At 44.0% G+C, this 23,069-nt stretch overlaps 1 protein-coding gene across 10 annotated transcripts in view; it reads right to left on the bottom strand.

Moving 5' to 3' along the window:
• Positions 1–8,702: 8,702 nt before the first annotated feature.
• LOC307044351 (uncharacterized protein) overlaps positions 8,703–23,069 on the bottom strand; it is a 54,965-nt gene continuing 40,598 nt past the window's right edge. For 9 of the 10 annotated variants that reach the window (XM_079689495.1, XM_079689505.1, XM_079689496.1 and 6 more), the window contains one exon: positions 8,703–9,499. In XM_079689495.1, coding sequence (XP_079545621.1) covers positions 9,311–9,499 — 189 coding nt within the window. In that variant the 3' untranslated portion in view covers positions 8,703–9,310. Of the gene's footprint in view, positions 9,500–12,100; positions 12,748–23,069 lie in introns of those variants that run through there. The other variant, XM_079689502.1, reaches the window with a different exon arrangement.

Raw genomic sequence — 23,069 nt, 5'->3', positions numbered from 1 at the left:
TAAAAGACACATAACTGGGGTCCGGTTATGACACGCAGCTGAGAGGTCGGGCGGGACGAGGCTCCGACGAAATTAATATATTTCTACCATATTTAGTATCCAAATCGAGCTACTTGTGACCGAAAACATTTGCCAATATAGGCTTTATTTCGGATAATGTCGAAAAATCGAGGGAGAAGACAGAAAGACGATAAAAAGACAGAAATTGGAACTCTACACGAGGACATCACGGACGAACAGACACCTAGCGATAGCACGATGCTAGCCCAGGTGGACTATAGCCAGGATGAGAACCAGATCTTAGCAGCCATACAATCCATGAGAAATGACTTTTCTGGACAACTACATGAAGTGGTTTCTTCCAACCGAGAGATAAAAGAAGCTATCGGGGCAGGGCCGTGGGAAGTAGGGGTGCTGAGGGTGCTGCAGCACCCCCTGGTGGATGACAGGGGATCTGCAATTCTACAAGATATAATACTAATATAATACCAAAAAAATGAATTTTCAGCCTTGATGTAACAACATTCATAATTAAGTAAAGATAACACCCTTTTCACCCGGTTACATTTTCCATTTGCCCCGTACGATGGGCGCTGTAGTGATGAAAGTGGGGGATGCTGGCTTATCAGGCGCCCGCAGCTCACAGCCAAAGTGAGAGAGACAGAGAGAGGGGGTGCACCGGTACCGGCGGGGATTGTTGTTAGCTTCTGCTGCGCTAACGGATATAAGAAGCTGTTTCTACAATAATGTGGAGGGAGAGCTCTGTCCTGTCAGACTGAGAGGTTCATTGAGGTAAAGGACTCTGAGGGCTTAGATAGTTCACTTTAGTCTAAGTTATCTCAGTGGGTCTCAAACGTATTGATCACAATTATGTAAACAAATATTTCCAAGGCACACCTTTATAATTATTAGGATAAATAAAAACAGGTTTGAAATCATTCCAATGTATACTATAGGTCAGTAAACCAAAAATATTGTTTAAAGTTGGAGAGATTTAAAAATATGCATAAATAAATAAATGTTAACTGATAAAATAAGATATGAATGAACAACAAAAATAAAATAAGTTACATTTACTTGTTATTGGCTATGGTAGGTTATTGGAAATGTTCACATTCTTATTTGATTGATAAAATGCAAACCGATCTTTTTCATATGGGTGTTTTGAGTTGTACCCCCTAGATCAGTCTCTAGTAATTGGGCGCTCAAAGTGCACCAGATTGAAGCATTTTACTTTAAAATGTTTAAAAAATCTTCCCGGGGGGGCACCCCCGGACCCCCTAAAGGATGTGAAGTCCACCCCCCAATTAAAACATGTTATAATACTAAATACATTTGAAGCCTTTTTATATAAGCTGTCCACCATGTCAATATGCTTCTCTTTTCATAGTGTATTGGTCTTTTGTAGAGGTTTTTTATTGCCAGCTAAAATATTGCCTTATAGACAAGTTTACGCGCCAAAACACGGGTAGCGCCATGACACTACACAAATGCACTTCATTTCCGCCGGAAGTCTTTTGCACAGCGTCTGTCGGTGTAAACCGATGTAAACAGTCAGACGGGCACTGGTGTAAACACAGCGATTTCGATGCTAACAGTGATGCTAGCTTGGGAACACGATTCTACTTCTTTGACTGGAGATGGCGTTACTCTCCCCCACCCGAATTCAGTGCAAAACTGGGAGGATAACATGACGACGTGGCCCAGCATAAAACCAAAATAAACTGCCTTATTTAGGTCATGCCCACAGGAGCCAACAGTTGTCTGTTGTTTACATAATGCACAATTTACATGATCTCTTTATGCTGTGCAATATATCATATGTGCCTGTACTGTTTGAGTGAAAATAAAGTTTGATGTAATTTAATTTCATTATTGCACTGTTATTGCATTATTGCATTTCATATGTTCCTTAGAGTGCTACAATTTCTTTTAACACAGTTCATCATTCATATTAAGCTCATACTGTACATAAATAACACTGAATGAATTAATTGTTGAGAGGAAACTAAAGAAATGGCTTCAACAAGAAAGATCACATGTTTAATCCTAACAGGTATTACAAATTAAAATATAAAAGCAGCCCACACAATTACATCACTATGAAAATATTCATATATAATATTAAAAAATACAATGCATGCAGTATTTGTTGTGTTTATCTGTATTTAATGAACAACATGGCTGGGTGCTGGGTGCTGGTTTGTGGTCGTAGCACTCTATCTAACCACTCGTTCAGGTGCTTTCTCGAGTGATTGCAACCAACTACCGCACACGTAGTTCCCGAACCACTTTTCTTCATGTTGTAATTGTTATATCCTCTTTGTCTCTGCGATATCAGTGCTTTGTCGGCACAACGGAGCTAGCTAGCAAAACAAACCCAGTCCGCCAAAACGGAAGTGCATTGCATCGAAGGGAGGAGTTCAGGATGTAGAGCGGAAACGGCTCAATAACTTGTGTATAGGGCAGCACATTGGTCAGAACCAGCCCTGGCAGGGCCGTGGGAAGTAGGGGTGCTGAGGGTGCTGCAGCACCCCCTGGTGGAGGACAGGGGATCTGCACTTCCACAAGATTAAATACAAATATAATTTTTTAAAAAACGAATTTTCAGCCTTGATGTAACAACATTCATAATTAAGTAAAGATAACACCCTTTTCACCCCGGTTACATTTTCCATTTGCCCTGTACGATGGGCGCTGTAGTGATGAAAGTGGGGGATGTTGGCTTATCAGGCGCCCGCAACTCACAGCCAAAATGAGAGAGATAGAGAGAGGGGATACCGTGGGGATATCGCGGGGATACCGCGGGGATACCGCGGTACCGGCGGGGATTGTTGTTAGCTTCTGCTAGGCCAACGGATATAAGAACCCGTTTCTACAATAATATGGAGGGAGAGTTCTGTCCTCCTGTCAGACTGAGAGGCTCAGTGAGGTAAACGACTGAGTGTTTAGATAGTTCACTTTAGTCTAAATTATCTCAGTGAGTCTCAAACGTTTTGATCACAATTTATGTATACATATATTTCCAAGGCACTCCTTTATAATTATTAGGACAAATAAAAACAGGTTTGAAATCATTCCAATGTATACTATAGGACAGTAAACCAAAAATATCGTTTAAACTGGAGAGATTAAAAAATATGCATAAATAAATAAATAAATGTTAACTGGTAAAATAAGATATGAATGAACAACACAAATAAAATAAGTTACATTTATTTGTTATTGGCTATGGTAGGTTATTGGAAATGTTCACATATTTGATGAATAAAATGCAAACCGATCTTTTTCATATGGGTGTTTAGAGTTGTACCCCCTAGATCAGTCTCTAGTAATTGGGCGCTCAAAGTGCACCAGATTGAAGCATTTTACTTTAAAATGTTAAAAAAATCTTCCCGGGGGGAGGGCACCCCCGGACCCCCCTAGAGGATGTGAAATCCACCCCCCAATTAAAACATGTTATAATACTAAATACATTTGAAGCCTTTTATATAAGCTGTCCACCATGTCAATATGTTTCTCTTTTTGTAGTGTATTGGTCTTTTGTAGAGGTTTTTCATTGCCACCTAAAATCTTGCCTAGAGGGCAGCACATTGGTCAGAACCAGCCCTGGTGTCATTCCCACAGCACCCCCCATTTGAAACATGTTCCCACGGCTATGAGCCCTGGTGTCATCCCCACAGCACCCCCCATTTGAAACATGTTCCCACGGCTATGTATCGGGGCATTTTCTGAAAGGCTCACAGAGGCAGAAACCCGCATTAGCACAGCGGAGGACCAGATCGCTTCGCTAGCAACCCAAGCTAATGCTACGCAGAAAACAGTCCAGAAGCTCATCTCACAGATGGAAGAGCTGGAAAACAGACAACGCCGCACCAATCTGAGGTTGGTTGGACTACCCGAAGGATCGGAGAGTGGAGATGCCCGTACATTCCTAATGACATGGCTTCCCAGGGTGCTTGACATTGAAACGGGACAGCCATTGAATATAGAGCAAGCCTACAGACTGGGGAAAACGCCGCAACAGACCCGGGAGCAGGATGGGTCGGATAAAACCCGACCACGGATTCTTCTGGTGAAATTCCTCACATATCGAGACAGAGATCGAGTAATGAAAGCAGCACGTCTGAAAGGAGACATCACAGTTGAGGATAGCCGTGTCATGTTTTTTCCTGATTTTTCCACTGAAGTCCAGAAACAACGGAAACTTTTTGATGGTGTGAAACAAAGTCTGCGCCAAATGCGCAAGGAATATGGATTTATGTTCCCGGCAAAACTGCGAATTCTACACGACAAAAGATGGCACTTCTTCACTTCCCCATCCCAGGCTGAAGAATTCATCCTAAAGATGAAGAAGGTGAATACCAATCCAGACGTGTAGAAAGTGTCGCCAGCTGAAACGCGCCAAGAAGGGCTTTCAGATGACTTTGACTGAAAGAAATCGACATTGATCTGTTCTGGTAAGCTTTAAAATGGACTGATTGATGACGAGCTTGGAAATTGGAGTATAGAGACATTATCTGTCCTCTCGGGCTAATAATCAAAGACTGATACAAGGTCACAAATGAACATTGTATTTACCATTCGTAATATAAATATGCATGTAGTCGAAACGAGCTCCGACCTTTTTCTTTTCTTTTCTTTTCTTTTTAGTGTTATAACAACTACTGGTTGCTTGCTTGCTGCTCCTCAAGAGGATCAGAGTTTAGTCAAATCGGAACCGGTACTTGGGAGGGAGGGGAGATGTGCTTGGTTAGCTGCACAGGGTTTAGACTAGGTCTACTTGTTGTTGCCTCCTTTAGGAGAGGCCCCTGTTATTCCCTGTTGTATTTGTTTGTTCTAAAGGCACACTTTTTATTTTTATTTCATTATAAGGCATGGTTAATAAGGTGGTTACACAAGCTTAGTTTACTGTTTACATCATGAGTGGTCATACTAAAATAAATATGATTTCATGGAACGTTAGAGGTCTTAGGAAGCTAGTGAAATTAAAACAAGTAATGTCTAGGTTGAAGCAGCTCAAAACGCAGATAGCTTTTATTCAAGAAACTCATTTACTTTCCAGTGAATATATTCCATTAAAAAGGAGATGGCAAGGTCAAGTCATATCTGCCTCATTTTCCTCTCAAGCCAGAGGGGTGGCAATACTGATACACTCATCTGTGCCATTAAGGGTTTATAATTTCATACAAGACACTGCAGGCAGATTTGTTATCGTCCAGGGCTCTTTACTAAATCAAGACATTAATCTAGTATGTCTATATGGGCCTAACAACGATGATGCACAGTTTTATAATAACTTGTTTCTGACTTTATCAACATTACATGGCCACATATGTATGGCAGGGGACTTCAATTGTACTCTAAATCCGAAACTGGATAAGTCATCAGGTATGGACACCTCACATATGCAGAGTAGGAAAACAATACAACACTTTATGAGTGAGTTAAATCTTTGTGATATATGGAGAAATAGGAATCCTTCCAGACGGGAATATTCATGTCATTCTACTACACATAACTCTTACTCCCGCATAGACTACTTCCTAATTTCTAAGCCTATGATAGACAATGTTAATGACTCAGTGTATAAAAGCATTGTCATTTCTGATCATGCATTACTACTAGTCAATTACACTGTAAAAGCAGCTACCAGGGGTCTAACAATGTGGCGATTAAGCCCACGATGGTTACATGACAAACAGTTCTTAACCTTTGTCGGGGACAATACTGATATTTACTTTAAAGTGAACACTACTCAAACATCAGCATCTACGAGGTGGGAGGCATTCAAGGCCTATATACGCGGGCAAATGATCAGCTATACAAGCAGTATCTCTAATAAACAGAACCTTAAGCTGTTGGAGCTAGAAAAAGATATTAAAGAACTAGAGATAGAAATTAACCTTAATGATACAACAGAAACTAGACAGAGACTGGCTATTCTAAGAGCACAGTATAATGAGCTGTCCTCAAATAAAGCATTAAATAGCATAATGAAACTGAAACAGACATTCTACGACCAAGGAGAGAAGGCAGGGAAACTACTAGCCTGGCGTTTAAAATCAATGCAGAATGAAAGGTCAATTTTAGAAATAAAGTCAGAGGAAGGGACAACAATTACTAATCCACAAGAAATTAATAGTTCTTTCCAAAAATTCTACTCTAAATTGTATATTTCAGAATGTCCAGCCTCAGCTCATAATCTTCACAGCTTCCTAGATCAGATAGAAATACCAGGCCTGACAGAGGACGCAAAAGAGGAGCTTGACTCCCCAATCGTAGCATCTGAATTGTCAGAGGCCATAGACAGTATGAAAGGAGGGAAAGCCCCAGGACCGGACGGTATTCCTATTGAAATCTACAAAAACTTCAAAGACATGCTGTTGGTTCCGTTATTGAACATGTGCGAAGAATCGCTTGAGAAGGGGGAGCTGCCGCCATCATTACGGAACGCACTTATAACATTAATATTAAAACCAGGGAAACCCCCTACAAAGTGTGAATCCTATCGCCCCATTTCTCTGATTAATAATGATGTGAAAATAATAGCCAAAGTCCTTGCCAGAAGGTTAGAGAAACACTTGCCATATATTATTGCACAAGATCAAAATGGCTTCATTAAAGAAAGACAAGGCTCTCACAATATTCGTAGTTTAATGAATATTATACATGCCAAACAAGAAACATCTGATATGGCTGTGATAGGACTTGATGCGGAGAAAGCCTTTGATAGGGTCGAGCACGAATACCTATTTGAGGTGCTGCAGCGCTTTGGAATTGGCAGATATATTCTCAAGTGGATTAAAATCTTATACCATGACTCAACAGCTTCAGTAATGACCAACTATATGGTATCCAAACAGTTCTCTCTGTCCAGAGGTACAAGACAGGGATGTCCTTTGTCTCCCCATCTTTTTGTTATGGCCATCGAACCTTTAGCGATTGCAATTAGAAGCAACACTCAAATAACTGGTATCAAAATTAATAATATTGAGAATAAAATAGGATTATTTGCAGACGATATAGTTATTTTTTTGACAGACTTGAAACAATCTATACCTATATTACTAACTTTAATAGGAACATATGGCAGCTTCTCAGGCTACAAGGTTAATGCATCTAAATCTACAATTCTCTTTCTGAAAAAATCTGAGAGACTGAATCCGCCACTAAGTACTCCTTTTAGGAATATTACGGACAGCTTTACATACCTTGGAGTTAAAATCACACCTACAATAGAATCCGTTATACCAACTAACTATAACCCAGTGATTGAGTCAGTAGAGGAATCTATTAACAGATGGAAATCTTTGCCTCTCTCAATGATAGGACGTATTAATGTTTTGAAGATGAATATTCTTCCTAAGTTCCTGTACCTTTTCCAATCCATCCCACTCGCTCCGCCTGATCATTTCTTTAACAAAATGAAAAAACTTTTTTGTAATTTTATTTGGAACAATAGACGCCCAAGGCTGCGTATGACTCTGTTGTACTTACCGTATGAAAGAGGTGGGTTAAAACTCCCTTTCCTCCAAGGATACTATTGGGCTGCCCAACTAAGAGCAGCCTCATATTGGTTTGACCATCAGTCACCACTGCACTGGATAAAGATGGAGGAAACAACAACTTCTAAAGGTCCCTTATACCTCTACATTTATTCTGCAAATTTAGCCACTTTGAAAAGGCACACCGCAAACCCCTTTGTTAGAAATACACTGATAGTATGGCACGAAGTGTTAAATTATCTTGGGGAAAATGCTCCCACTATCCCAATTCTCACCTATTTGGGGGAACAGAAATTTCACGCCAGTTACTAATGACCTTGGTTTCAAGTTATGGGCAGACAGAGGGATCAGGAAGATTTCAGATCTGTATGAGAATGATACTCTTTTAAGTTTTATGGAGATCAAGCAAAGATTTGGCATTGAGCCTAAACACTTTTTCAAGTATCTTCAGATAAGAAGCTTCATAACAAAGACACAGAACTCTGTAAATCTTCCCTCACAAAACTCTTTGGAAAGGACAGTCCTGAACCAACATGGAGCAGTTGGATTAATTTCAAAATTTTACCAGATTATCATAGATGCAACAAAAGAATCTTCAGAGGATAAAAGATTGGCATGGTGTTCAGACCTTAATGAAGATATAACTGTAGAAGAATGGCAGGATATATGCTTCCAATGCCAGGTGCAAACAATAAATACAAGGTTTAAACTCCTCCAGTACAAATGGTTGATGAGAACATACTTTACTCCAGAATTATTGCATCGCATTTACCCCAGTACGCCAGATACTTGTGTCAAGTGTGGTATTCATAAAGGTAGTTTGTTTCATTGCCTCTGGGAATGCACCCTCATTCAAGATTTTTGGAAAGAGGTTATCACAATTGTATCCATCTTTATTAAGGAACAACTTCCACTCTGTCCCAAACTTTGTATTCTTGGTCGTTTCCCAACAAGCTGTACGCTTAGCAATAGCTGTAAGAAGATGGTCATATTCTGTCTTCTTGAAGCTAAACATAAAATTGCACTATCATGGAAGTCTGTTCATAGACCAAGCAAACGAATTTGGATTGAGGGGCTACTGCAATGCCTTGCATTGGAAAAGCTTACATATGCCATTAAAGGGAAATATAACACATTTGTAAAGATTTGGGGCTCATTTATGCAGTTTCTTGAGGGGGATGATTTCGTGACAGCTTGGTAGTCTGTTGTTCTTGCTTTATTTAGTTTTGTTGCTTTTTGTTTTGTTAACAAATCACAATATGTATTGAGGAAATACTTGTATGTGGGATACAACTGATGTCCACATGAACATGTGGATGCTTGTAAAATGTTTTTCATTCTTTACGTTTCGTAGGAAAACACAATGTAACAGTTAGTTATCAAACCAGCACTATACCACTAATATCTGCATTTTTTTTTTCAAGTGCCTTATATGCCTATTGTTGTGCCTATTGATGTGTTTTGTTTTGTATTTTTGTACTGTAACTGAAAAAAGACAATAAAAACATTTGTCAAAAAAAAAAGACACATAACTCGTAATTTTGAAGGATCCCCAAATTTGATTAATTGAGGATGTCTGATAATAGCCAACGTCGTCAGCAGGTAAGAATTCAGAGTAGTGGAAGAGCCTGCATTAATATCTACTTTATTTTTCTACTATAGTCAAACATATTTCAAAGTAAAGTAATAACCATGATGTCTTGAATAATTTGGATTGCAACTGTAATATTCCACTCACAAAAAACAACCATCATACAATAGCCTTGTTTTGTGAACTGGTTTCATATATTTCTTTTTGCAGGTTATACCATGGTAACCAAGGGTTGCCAAAGCAGCATAGCATGTGGCGGTGCCATGGCTTGCTGTGAAGGGAACTTGTGTAACAGTGCCCTCCCCACTGCTCCCTGTGTCCTCCTCCTGCTGGTCTCCTTGGCCTCCATCTTTTTCTGAGGTTCTGGGACTTCGTTATTTCTACGCTTTTCCTGATCCAACTGAAGAAGGAAAAGCAATTATTATATTTACATTCTCTTCCAAACCTCTATTTCTAACACAATAAGATTATCTTATGTTTAAATCAAACTAATGATGTTTTCCCTGTTGTGGCAATTTCTTATATTACTTCATATGGTAAAACCATGATGATATTATGCTGAAAAACTGTTTGGTCAACTCGACCTGTTGTATCACACGGTAGCTTCCTGCCAAGAATGCGGCTCTCCCTATGAGAGCATTGTAAGATAACAGTCTTCTCTGCAAAGCAACAGTCCTCTATAAAACACCCACACACATTTGCCCCTGTGTCCACTCCTGCAAACGACTCTGTACTTTGCATGACCGTACCTACAAGCTTGTATAAAGAACTACTAAGACAACTCTGTTTGCTTTCAACTGTTTATTATTGATTACTCTAATTGTACATCTTTACAGTACTGACAAGGTTAAAATATCCACGACAGACTTTGGTGTCAGAAGTGGGATCTCTGAAAGCTCCATCGGGGACACCTACGGATGCTGGTGGTCGCTCCGGGATCCTCGTATTCTCCTCTACCTCGACAGAAAACGTACGGGATGAGAGGACCAGCGCCGGGGTGAAACCGATTGACTTCACGAGATCCAACGAACTCAAAAGGCCTTCAATGCTCGGTGAGATGTACAATTTCTAATTGTTTAAAAGTCAAACGTAATTAACCTCCATGAGATTTGTTAGGCGGGCTGCTCAAAAGTAGGAAATTTGGTATATCCGTCGTAAAAGGTTTTACGATCAGTTTTTGTGTGATTTGTACTGGGGAACAAATATCACATCACCGACGGGTGTTTTGGTAACACGGGGTGTCTTGGTAACACTTAAAGACTTTCTCCATGGGGACAAAGCAGAGTAGGGGGGCAGGCCAACCTCCTGAGGGCCCAATTGTAGATGTCATGCGAGAAAGAAAAATGTCGCAAAAGGAGGCAGTAGCCTCAGTGTCAAAGAAAATATTAAGGTTGTAGATGAATGTGAAGAAAAGAAGGAAAAGAAAGAATTTCCAAAACCATGTAAACCCCAGACATCTCTGTATCCTTCCATTGCAGGCCTGAATGACTCTCTCCTCGACTCTGGGTATCCTTTCCCTCCCCCGGCGTACAACCCTGGCAATCCGGCTGGCCCACCTCAACCACCTCCCCCGCCACTACCAACCATGCAGTCAGCAGACTCCCCGTCAACTCCAAGCTCGTCCAACCCCATAAGGCCCAAGTATTCCGGGACAACAGCGGAATAAACAAACCCGATGCCCTAGGCCTAGGAGACCAAGCAGGCGTTTGGGAGACACACCTCAGTAATGCCTTCCTCAACGGACTCACAGCCACAGCGCAAGCCGCGTAAGAATGCTGGCCGCTCACAAAACCGAGGGAGATGCAGAGGAGGTTTCCGAAGCAGAGGACGAGAAGCAAGACCTTCAAACGACGAAAGATGTTTCAAGTGTGGCAGTGTTGAACATTGGATCCGGGACTGCCCACAGAACACTGGCAACGTGGACGGGGCCATTCACAATCAGACTGACCTACACCAGAAAAGGGAGGAAGGGGCCCAATCGAGCGAGACTGAAATTCAGCCTGCAGCTTCAAAAAAGGGAAGTGATACACACACACACACACACACACACACACACACACACACACACACACACACACACACACACACACACACACACACACACACACACACACACACACACACACACACACACACACATTAAAACAAGCTATTGATAGAATAGAGCGTGCACCTACACCCAGTGTAAAGCTTAAGCACATATGTAAATTATGACGAAGCCTCATTTAAGAAATGTCCTCCACTCACACTGACACAGGGAGCTCCAATACATTGTTTCAAGCATGATGTTATCATTTACAAAATATTTGTCCGGACTATCTGTTACATGTGCAGTACAGTGTAAGTGAGGAGAATCCATGAACACAGCTTGTGAGGGGACATTTTGATGTGCCAAATGCAGCAGTTCCTGTGATACGGGAAATGCCAACACAGACAGTAGATTGTCATCCAAACTTAGTTTTTGAACCATCGTTGGAGATGGGCGCTTGACTTGTAACCCCTCATTTGTAGAAATTAGGTCAATGCCAAAGCGGAGGATTAGGTCTATGCCCAACAAATGTATAGGGCAGACAGATGATAAAAGAAAATTATGTCTTACTGTCGTGGGAAATGGGTGGCTGTCATCGCCATTACCCTGCACTGAACCGGTACTGAGAACTTCTCATTTACACTCCCATAGAATTTAGAAATCTACCGCTGAGTTTACAATTTGGCAAATCTGCCTTTTTGACAACTGAATGAGTGGCCCCTGAGTCAACCAGAAAAGTTAAATCAGTGCCCATAATTGTCAGTGTGAGTGGAGGACATTTCTTAAATGAGGCTTCGTCATAATTTACATATGTGCTTAAGCTTTACACTGGGTGTAGGTGCACGCTCTATTCTATCAATAGCTTGTTTTAATGTGTGTGTGTGTGTGTGTGTGTGTGTGTGTGTGTGTGTGTGTGTGTGTGTGTGTGTGTGTGTGTGTGTGTGTGTGTGTGTGTGTGTGTGTGTGTGTGTGTGTGTGTGTGTGTGTGTGTGTGTGTGTGTGTGTGTGTGTGTGTGTGTGTGTGTGTGTGTGTGTGTGTGTGTGTGTGTGTGTGTGTGTGTGTGTGTGTGTATCACTTCCCTTTTTTGAAGATGCAGGCTGAATTTCAGTCTCGCTCGATTGGGCCCCTTCCTCCCTTTTCTGGTGTAGGTCAGTCTGATTGTGAATGGCCCCGTCCACGCTGCCAGTGTTCTGTGGGCAGTCCCGGATCCAATGTTCAACACTGCCACACTTGAAACATCTTTCGTCGTTTGAAGGTCTTGCTTCTCGTCCTCTGCTTCGGAAACCTCCTCTGCCTCTCCCTCGGTTTTGTGAGCGGCCAGCATTCTTACGCGGCTTGCGCTGTGGCTGTGAGTCCGTTGAGGAAGGCATTACTGAGGTGTGTCTCCCAAACGCCTGCTTGGTCTCCTAGGCCTAGGGCATCGGGTTTGTTTATTCCGCTGTTGTCCCGGAATACTTGGGCCTTATGGGGTTGGACGAGCTTGGAGTTGACGGGGAGTCTGCTGACTGCATGGTTGGTAGTGGCGGGGGAGGTGGTTGAGGTGGGCCAGCCGGATTGCCAGGGTTGTACGCCGGGGGAGGGAAAGGATACCCAGAGTCGAGGAGAGAGTCATTCAGGCCTGCAATTAGGGCTGCAACTAACGATTATTTTGGTAGTCGACTAATCGGTCGATTATTTTTTCGATTAGTCGACTAATCTAACGATTATTTCTGTCACACCCTCCATCTGTGCTTCCTGTGGGCACGGCTCCTTTTCCGGGCTCCAGTGCATGTTTTACCTCAAGTCTGCACACCTGTGAATGTCACCCTGTTGTCCAGTCCCTCTGCCTTAACATAACATGATCCCATAGAAAATTAAAATAATGACTCATGAAACATTTGAATTTGAACTTTGAACTTGTTTAATCAAATGTATTTGAATAACAAATACAAAAAAATCATAATGAAAACAAAATAAATAATACAAATTCAATCGCATTTTATTCTTGTCATTTCGCAGACCCTTGTTAATTATTATTTTAAGTTTGGAATTAATTACAGCGTCGATAAAGCTCTAGTGTGCTCTACTACGCTGTAAGCTTGGCGCTGTTTAGCAGCTCGTTGGTGGACACGCAGCCTCAACATAACTGAAATGGCGTTTGCTTAGCAAGCATTAACCATGAGACGTTCTGTTTTCCAACATGTAAGCTAACGTAAACATGACTATGGCTAACTTGCTCAAACTTACCCATGATCCAAAGTAGCAGTCCTCACGGTTCCAGGGTGCTTGCGTTTTAAATGCTCGTGCATCACTGTAGTGCTGCCGTGGAATGCCAATTCCCCTTTACAAATTCTGCATTTCACTGAATTCTTTGGCTTGTCGTCTGTGAAATACTCCCACACTTTCGAAACTCTCGGTCTCGCTTTTTTGAGCTCTTCATCACCCTCATTCTCTCTCCTTTCCGCCATCGTTCGTATTCTTTCTTCTTTGTTGTTAGTACAGAATGCAGTCATGGCAGACAATGGAGAGTATACTGCCCCCAGCACTTCCTGTAGTGCATTGCAGTTACAAATGAACATTTGCGCAGTTTTGAATTAACGTTACCGGCTCTCTGATTGTTTTTATACGACGCGTCGACACTAAAATTCCGCGTCGACGAATTTTTATGATCGACGTCGTCGATTATGTCGACTAATCGTTGCAGCCCTACCTGCAATGGAAGGATACAGAGATGTCTGGGGTTTACATGGTTTTGGAAATTCTTTCTTTTCCTTCTTTTCTTCACATTCATCTACAACCTTAATATTTTCTTTGACACTGAGGCTACTGCCTCCTTTTGCGACATTTTTCTTTCTCGCATGACATCTACAATTGGGCCCTCAGGAGGTTGGCCTGCCCCCCTACTCTGCTTTGTCCCCATGGAGAAAGTCTTCAAGTGTTACCAAGACACCCCGTGTTACCAAAACATTATTTTTCACCCGTCGGTGATGTGATATTTGTTCCCCAGTACAAATCACACAAAAACTGATCGTAAAACCTTTTACGACGGATATACCAAATTTCCTACTTTTGAGCAGCCCGCCTAACAAATGTCATGGAGGTTAATTACGTCTCTCAGTCTGACAGGACAGAACTCTCTCTCCACATTATTGTAGAAACAGCTTCTTATATCCGTTAGCGCAGCAGAAGCTAACAACAATCCCCGCCGGTACCGGTGCACCCCCCCTCTCTATCTATCTATCTATCTATCTATCTATCTATCTATCTCTCTCTCTCTCTCACTTTGGCTGTGAGCTGCGGGCGCCCGATAAGCCAACATTCCCCCACTTTCATCACTTACAGCGCCCATCGTACAGGGCAAATGGAAAATGTAACCGGGGTGAAAAGGGTGTTATCTTTACTTAATTATGAATGTTGTTACATCAAGGCTGAAAATTCATTATTTTTGGTATTATATTTGCATTTAATCGTGTGGAAGTGCAGATCCCCTGTCCTCCACCAGGGGGTGCTGCAGCACCCTCAGCACCCCTACTTCCCACGGCCCTGGGCTGCTCTGCCAATACCTGTCACTAAGCGACAGATGAAGTCATTTTTGGGTATGTGTTCATACTGCAGGTCATTCATTCCTAACTATTCTCCGCTGACAGACACTCCGTACAATCACGCATGTCACCGGTTTGAAACCTGCAGATCGCCTTGTATAGATGCCGGAAGCCGACGAAGCCTTCATTAACATGAAGTTGGCTCTCCAATCCCCGCCAACGCTAGGTATACCTGATCCTACCAAGCCTTTTACATAGGCAGTGGATGAACACGGTGGGTGTATGTTGCCTATTTCTCCTCCAAGCTAGACCCTGTAGCTGCTTGCCTGCCAAAATGTCTCCGTGCAGTTGCTGCAGCTGAAAAAGCTCTCAACTCCTCACGTGACATTGTAGGTTATGCACCTTTAACACTGTTGGTTCCAAATCCTATTTTTCTCATCCTCTGTGAACAGAGAACATCACACCTCTCTGCTGCGCGTTATCTTAGGTATCACACATGCCTGCTAGACATGCCTAATGCAGAAGTCAAACGCTGTACCACTCTGAACCCAGCATCTCTTATGCCTCTCCCAGAAGACGGTGATGAACACGACTGTGTTGCCGAGCTTCTTATTGTATGTACTCCCAGACCTAAAAAGATGTACCCCTGACCAACCCTGACCTCATTTTGTATGTTGGTGGGTCCGCCTCTCCTGTGGGCACTAATCGGGTGGGTTTCTCTGTTGTTTCAGATTCTGCTGTCCTCTGTTCCGGACCGCTCCCATGCCACCTCTCAACATAAGCAGCAGAGCTCGTAGCACTCACTGAGGCCTGCACTTTTGCAAAAGGCAAATCTGTAACTATCTACACTGACCCCGTCTCATTAGGAAATGTGCTAAATTGACACATGGGTTAGACCATGTGTCAAAAGGGGGGATGTTAGAGGCCATTCATCAACATTGGTACACAAAGGGGTTCACAGTAATAGCTCAGAAGCATTGTGAACAGTGGCGGCCGGCCCATAGGGGCGCCGCCCCACCTCTTCCCACATACAAAGAAAAATATTTCAAAATATATTAAATTAAAAAAAAAATATTTCAAAAAAAAAATATTTCAAAAATATATATATTTTATATTTTTTATTTTTAATGAACAAGGTAAATATCATACAATTGGTATCAGTAAAATGTATAATCTACAATAAAATCTTTTTTAAAATTGTGTTACGATGTCTAAAGTTACTGATAAGTCACATGTTTCCTGCCTGGCCTTGCCCTTGGCATTAGTTTATCATTACGGGGCGCTGCCCCCGAGCCAAACAGCAGCAACCAGCACGTTGCAAAAGTCTCAATAGTAAACTGTGCCGCCGAAACATAATTTCAGCCAATCAGCGCCGTCAAATATTTTGGTCACGAGGGCGCTCACTCGGCGCCCACGTTGCTTACGTGCGTTGACGTGAGTTGTTTTTTAGACTCGTGAGGAACTGTAACGCAGTCTAGGGGGAGCCGTGACGTCATCTTCAATGAGCTCCCCAGAAAAACAACACAGCTGTTAGCTCTTAGCACTCAGAGCTCACAGCTCTTCATATCTGTTCAGAAACTAGACACAAGTTAAACAAGTACAAACCACATACTGTCTGTGTCATGGCGAATACAGTCGCTGGTTTATTTATGTCTGTATAGGCCGTTGTTGTGAGTGTGGACGGTCGGAGCATTTACAACGTTAGCTTAGCCAAATCTCCATTAGAAAACACGCATTTTAAAAGGTTTTTCGCCTGCCGTCTGCCTGCAGACTTGTCAAAGCCTTAATTCATGGTTTTTACTATCCGGTATCAGTATGTTGTTACTTCGGCATCATTTTGAAACGTGTATTACAATTAAATCACGGTCAAATATGTTCATCTTGTTGTAGTTGTAGCCCCCTTGACAGCGATTCTCTCTCTAGTTTAGACTGCGGTCAAGCGAGCCTCCACTCGGAAAAACCTAGTCAAGCCAGCCCTCATAAAGGACATTCTGATGTACAGTTTCAAAATAAAAGACCTTTGGGGACAGGGATGATCGCTCATATATGAGACTTCAAAGGTCTTTTATTTTGAAACTGTACATCAGAATGTCCTGATTTTTCCTGAGTGACTACATGGGGTGTCCTGCTATCACCCTGGAGTGAGATGGATCTATGATACTGGACAGTTTTTGTTTTATTCTCCTCTAAAAACAGGGATGATAGCTCATATATGAGACTTCAAAGGTCTTTTATTTTGAAATCAGAATGTCCTGATTTTTTCTGAGTGACTACATGGGGTGTCCTGCTATCACCCTGAAGTGAAATGAGTCTTTGATACTGGACAGTTTTAGTTTTATTCTCATCTAAACACAGAGGGATGATTTTTTTTTACTCTACCGTAATGCATAGGATATTCGCGCACCGCAATATCACGTGAGGGCTGGCTTGACTAGGTTTTCCCGAGTGGAGGCTGGCTTGACCGCAGTTAGTTTAGCATTCCCAACTCAGCCTGGTTGTTCCTGGCCCTAGAACCACGATTTCATGGGGCCATTACATCACCAGAAGTCCCAATTTAAGGGGTCATTTCTCCCAAAAAAAAAGTTTTTACTCACTATATCAACAGCCCCACCAAAAATATTTTCCACCAGCCGCCACTGATTGTGAAGCATGCTTAATTTGCTAGCCAAATGCTGCGCAGACACAGGTTTATCCTGGACACAAGCTCTGCCCATTGTGCTGATGTACATGAGGATGCGGAAACGAACACGGAGTCAACTCAGCCCTTTTGTGATCCTTTTTGCAGCTCCTCCACAGATTGGGATCAAGGCACCAGGATGTCCTCTCCCTTCCACAACTTTGTGTGAGGATGCTATGTTGTCATATTGTGTTAACCTGTCATCCAATGTAGCAGATATCCGACGCCAGGTAGCGGCAGCTCTACCTACCCCTGCTACTGGTCCACTCCACCGTATCCAACCAGGCGACTTCGTGCTGGTCAAGGACTTCCGTAGAAAGAGCTAGAGATCCAGCCATTGGCAAGGTCCCTACTAGGTGCTTCTCGTCGCCCAGACAGCGGTCAAGGTCGCCGTGAGAGCCACGTGGGTCCACGCCAGCCACTGCAAAGCTGTCATATCCGCCCCAATCTAGCCGGTCCAGCAGAAACAGACGACGACAAGTGACGTGCCAAGTCACCACCAGCACCACACATGTAGTACATATACCCTAGTACCACACACAAGAATCATGGGCGACGGCCAGCTGTGCTTTTTCATATGCCTCTGGTTCCTTGCCTGTGCCGTCATTGTGTGGGGTTTAATTGATATGGTCATGAAGACACAGGCACAGTCAGACTAGACACATCCACTAAGGAGACGACAACACCAAGAACATAAACTTTGTGCCTGATCACTGGCGAGTGATTGAAGATGGAGCCCCTCGGACAAGAATTAGCTAACGCCCACCTGGAAAGACGACAACGCAACCGTGAGCAATGCAGAAACTGTTGGAGGGTCTGGACACTAGTAGAGTGGATCCTTTGTATATTCTCCATGGCTTTTGTGTTTGGCATAATAATAATAATAATAATAATAATAATAATAATCCTATACTTCATGTATGCATGGTTAGTACACAGCCCCCTAAACAAAGTCAGAGTAGCGAAAAGATATGTTGGAGAATCTGGGAGAACGACATGGTCAGGAGGGTTAATTAAAGCAGGGACTTGGAACATCACTCTGATGGAGGGGAAAGACAGCACAGTACAGCTAGACCCATGTGACTACATCCCTTGCCCCGTCCATAGGAAGTTAGGGTGGGCAGACATTTACATCTGCTATGTCATAGATGGCAGTTACACTAGCCTCCATTGCTCTGGAGGCTGGGTTTCTTCTGCTGTACATGCTGTGTAGTTCCCCTCATGAAGAAATGTGTTTTCTAGTATGATCTCCTCTGCATTCGTACAATACACCGCTCTCCCTCAAACCACTGACAATGCTGCGGCCAACCCAGATTCAGCCCCCACTGATTCCGACACTGAAGAGTCAGACACCGAACTGTAAAATTGCGTGTAAAATTGCCATTCCCTCGTTTCAGTATTCTTTTGCTTTCCACATACAGAGTCTGTCCTCCACAAAAACAGCCACTTTCCATGATATGTTTATGATGTGTTTATTTAAACCAGCGATGGGGTGTATTCATTGATGTGTTATATCAGTCTATACTGTCATTTGTTTTATTTTCATGATTGATCAGAGAATGATCAAAAGGGGGGAATTTAGTGGCAATTTCTTATATTACTTTATATGGTAAAACCATATGATGATATTATGCTGAGAAACTGTTTGGTCAACTCTCAACTATGAGAGCATTGTAAGATAACATTCTTCTCTGCACAGCAACAGTCCTCTATAAAACACACGCACACATTTGCCCCTGTGTCCACTCCTGCAAACGACTCTGTACTTTGCATGACCGTACCTACAAGCTTGTATAAAGAACTACTAAGAAAACTCTGTTTGCTTTCAACTGTTTATTATTGATTACTCTAATTGTACATCTTTACAGTATTGACAAGGTTAAAATATCCACGACATCCCTCTGCCGGATATTCAATTGGCCATATACTGTTTGAAGACGGTTGGTTTCAAAACTGTTGTAATGATATGTTTAGAAGATGGTTTCTTGGTGTGTTTTTTGTTGATAATCAAATCCAATAGTTAGTTGATGATGAGTTTTTTTTTAACTTAATAATAATAATAGATTCATTTTGTTAGCGCTTTTACAGGTGCTCAAAGAAGCTTTACAGATATAGTGAAAAGAAAAGAACAATAAATAAATATATATAGTTAAAGTTAATGTTTTACCATTAAGTCTCTTTATATATATTTTGTGAGACAAATAGATCACATTTCATAAAGAAGAACAGAGAAAAAAGTGCATGAAATACAGTATATATATATATGTGTGTGTGTATGTGTGTGCGTGCGTGCGTGCGTGCGTGTGTGTATGTGTCACGATCTTAGTTTTATGTCACGGTTTTAGTTTGGTCTGTCTTGTCATGGTTTTATTTTGCAATTCTCTTCTCCCTGTGTCTTGTCTTCCTTCCTGTCGTTAGTTTCCCTGGTGTGTCTGATTGTCTGATTGTGTTCACCTGTTGCCCTTCTGTTTCTCCTTCCCTGCCCGGCTGTTTCTCGTCTCGTGATTACCCCTCCCTGTATTTAGTCTTGTCTCTTCCTGTGTTCGGTGTTGGTTCATTGTTTGTCTTTCATGTCTCCCTTCATACTTGTCACAGTCACCTTTTGTTTGGATGCTACCCAGTCACCTTTTGCTTGGATGCTGCCTTGTGCTCCAGTACCTGTTCATAGATTCATGTTTTTTCAGCTTTTGTAAATAAAGCTCGCCTTTTGTTTCATTTTGAAACCCGCTTCCCTGGCTGGATTATGGACTTCCTCCAGAATTGCGTTTCCCGGCCTGCTAGCCCCAGGCATGCTAGGCCCCTGCCTGCCACAGTTCCCAACATAGCTTCTTTCGAGAACGCTTTTGATGGGTCTCGTCTGGTTTTGGAGGTCCACGGAGCCTCCAAAAGGCTCCTAAGAGAAGGAGACCCAAGTCCAGGCTACCAGCACCGGCCCCTGCAGCCATGTTTCCGGCTCCAGCACAGGCCCCAGCAGCCATGGTTTCGGCTCCAGTACCGGCCCACACAGCCATGGTTCCGTAATCCCGTGCCGGCACCACACAGCCATGGTACCGTGCTCCAGTACCATCCCACACAGCCATGGTTTCGTGTTCCGGTTCCGTGCCCAGCAGCCATGGTGCCTGCTCCAGTACTGGCCCACACAGACATGGTTCCGGCTCCAGAACCGGCCCACACAGCCATGGTTCCAGCATCAGTTCTGGCCCCAGCAGCCATGGTTCCGGCCCCAGTTCCGGCCCCAGCAGCCATGGTTCCGGCTCCAGTTTCGGCTCCAGTACTGGCTCTCCGGCCGACGCCAGCTCCCCGTGTCCTGTCGGCGTACCGGCCGACTCCAGCCCCTCGTCTCTTGTTGGCTCTCCGGCCGACTCCAGCACCTTGTGTCCTGTCGGCGTACCGGCCGACGCCAGCTCCCCGTGTTCTGTCGGCGTACCGACCGTCTCAAGTCCCCTCTCGAGTCTCTTCTCGAGTCCCCTCTCTAGTCCCCTCTCAAGTCCTCTCTCTAGTCCCTTCTCGAGTCCCCTCTCGAGTCACCTCTCAAGTTCCCTCTCGAGTCTCCACTCGAGTTCCTTCTCAAGTTCCCTCTCAAGTCCCTTCTCTAGTCCCTACTCAAGTCCCTGTGCCATTGGAGGTTCCGCTGGGGTTCCTGCCAACTCCATGTCCTGTCCGGTTGGGGGTCCCGCCGACTACTCTTCTGCCGGGGGTCCTGCCAACTCCATGTCCTGTCCCGTTGGGGGTCCCGCCGACTACTCTTCTGCCGGGGGTCCTGCAAACCCTATGTCCTGTCCAGTTGGGGGTCCCGCCGACTACTTTTCTGCCGGGGGTCCTGCCAACCCTATGTCCTGTGTCGTTGGAGGTCCCGCCGACTACTCATCTGCCGGGGGTCCTGCCAACCCTATGTACTGTGCCGTTGGAGGTTCCGCTGGGGGTCCTGTCAACTCCATGTCTTGTCCCGTTGGGGGTCCCGCAAGACTACTCTTCTGCCAGGGATTGGTTCTGCCAGCCCTATGTTCGGTGCCGTTGGAGGTCCAGCCGACACCTGTTTCGTCGGGGGTCCTGCCAACTCCATGTCCTTTGTCGTTGGGGGTTCCGCTGAGAGTCCTGCCAACCCCATGTCCTGTTCCGTTGGAGGTCCCGCCGTCACCTGTCTCACCGGGGGTCCTGCCAACTCCTTGTCCTTTTCCGTGGGGGATCCTGCCGACACCTGTCCCGCTGGGGGTCCTGCCTGCTCCTTGCCCTGTTGCGTTAATGGTCCAACCGACACCAGCCCTTGCTCCATCCGGGGTCCCATTGACACCAGCCCATGTCATGTCCAGGATCCCGTCTACGCCTGTCCCACCGGCTCCGGTTCCTCTCCGGCCGACACCAGGTCCTGCCGGAGTTGTCCCTTCGCCGTTTTGTTGCCCGTCCTTGTGCCCGGCCCACTGATTTCCTCAACCACGGCCTTTGTCCTTGTGCCCGGCCCCCTGAGAGCCGCAGTCTTCACCCTGGAGCCCGGCCCCCTGAGTGCCGTGGTCTTCGCCCTCGAGCCCGGCCCCCTGACTCTTCCAGCCGCTGCCTTCGCCCTCATGCTCTGCCACCTGAGTTCGCCCGCTGTGGCCTTTGCCCCTTTATGAACTCTGCCTTGCCCACGGGCCATCTGCCCGAGACCCCCACAATGAACTCTGCCTTGCCCCCAGGCCGTCCGCCCCAGACCCCTTCCTGGTCCTCTGCCGTGCCCCTGGGCTGTCAGCCCAAATGCATACTCCAGACCCCCTCCACCCACCCTTTTGGCCCTTGTGATCAAAGTGGAACAAACCCCACACAGCTCAGTGAAATGTTGATTTTGTTTGACAATTTCAGTAAAAACTAATGTTCATATTTCTCTTTTTGATTATAATACTGATGAACGTTCAAAACAAAGCACTTTGGCAAGTTACCACATACTTTTTAAAATTCTTAATAAGCACCGTAACTTTCATGATATAACTTCCCCGTCATAATCGTTTGTTTCCGTGAACGGCCAACTGTTGTGTGATGGCAAATGCTGCGGCTGCAAGGCATTGTGGGGCAGCATTTTCTCCTCTCCTTTCGGTTAGGGAGGTCCAGTGGTTCCTAAGCTAAAGGAGGTTATAAAGTAAGTTTGAAACGTCCTTTCCTATCATTCTAGAGAATTCGAACGGCACTTATCATGGCTGCTACTGAGGAACTTCCGGGTCATTTCACTCCGTTAGGAAGGTTCCTAAGCTAAATGGACTATTCGACTTCAGCCATGGTTTTATTTTTTGCAATTCTGTTCTCCCTGTGTCTTGCCTTCCTTCCTATTGTTAGTTTCCCTGGTTCGTCTGATTGTGTTCACCTGTTGCTCTTGTGTTTCTCCTTCCCTGCCCAGCTGTTTCTCGTCTCGTGATTACCCCTCCCTGTATTTAGTCTGGTCTCTTCCTGTGTTCGGTGTTGGTTCATTGTTTGTCATACATGTCTCCCTTCATGCTTGTCACAGTCACCTTTTGTTTGGATGTTACCCAGTCACCTTTTGTTTGGATGCTTCCTCGTGCTACAGTACCTGTTCATGGATTCATGTTTTTTCAGCTTTTGTAAATAAAGCTCGCCTTTGTTTCATTTTGAAACTCGCTGTGTGTGTGTGTGTGTAGGTGTGTAGGTGTGTGTGTGTGTGTAGGTGTGTGTGTGTGTGTGTGTGTCACACACTGTGTAGGTGTGTGTGTGTCACACACACTGTGTAGGTGTGTGTGTGTCACACACACTGTGTAG

This window comes from Notothenia rossii (genome assembly GCF_949606895.1).
Source record: "Notothenia rossii genome assembly, chromosome: 6".
In the NCBI taxonomy this organism is placed as follows: Eukaryota; Metazoa; Chordata; class Actinopteri; order Perciformes; family Nototheniidae; genus Notothenia; species Notothenia rossii.
This window is presented reverse-complemented; position numbering and strand designations above follow the sequence as displayed.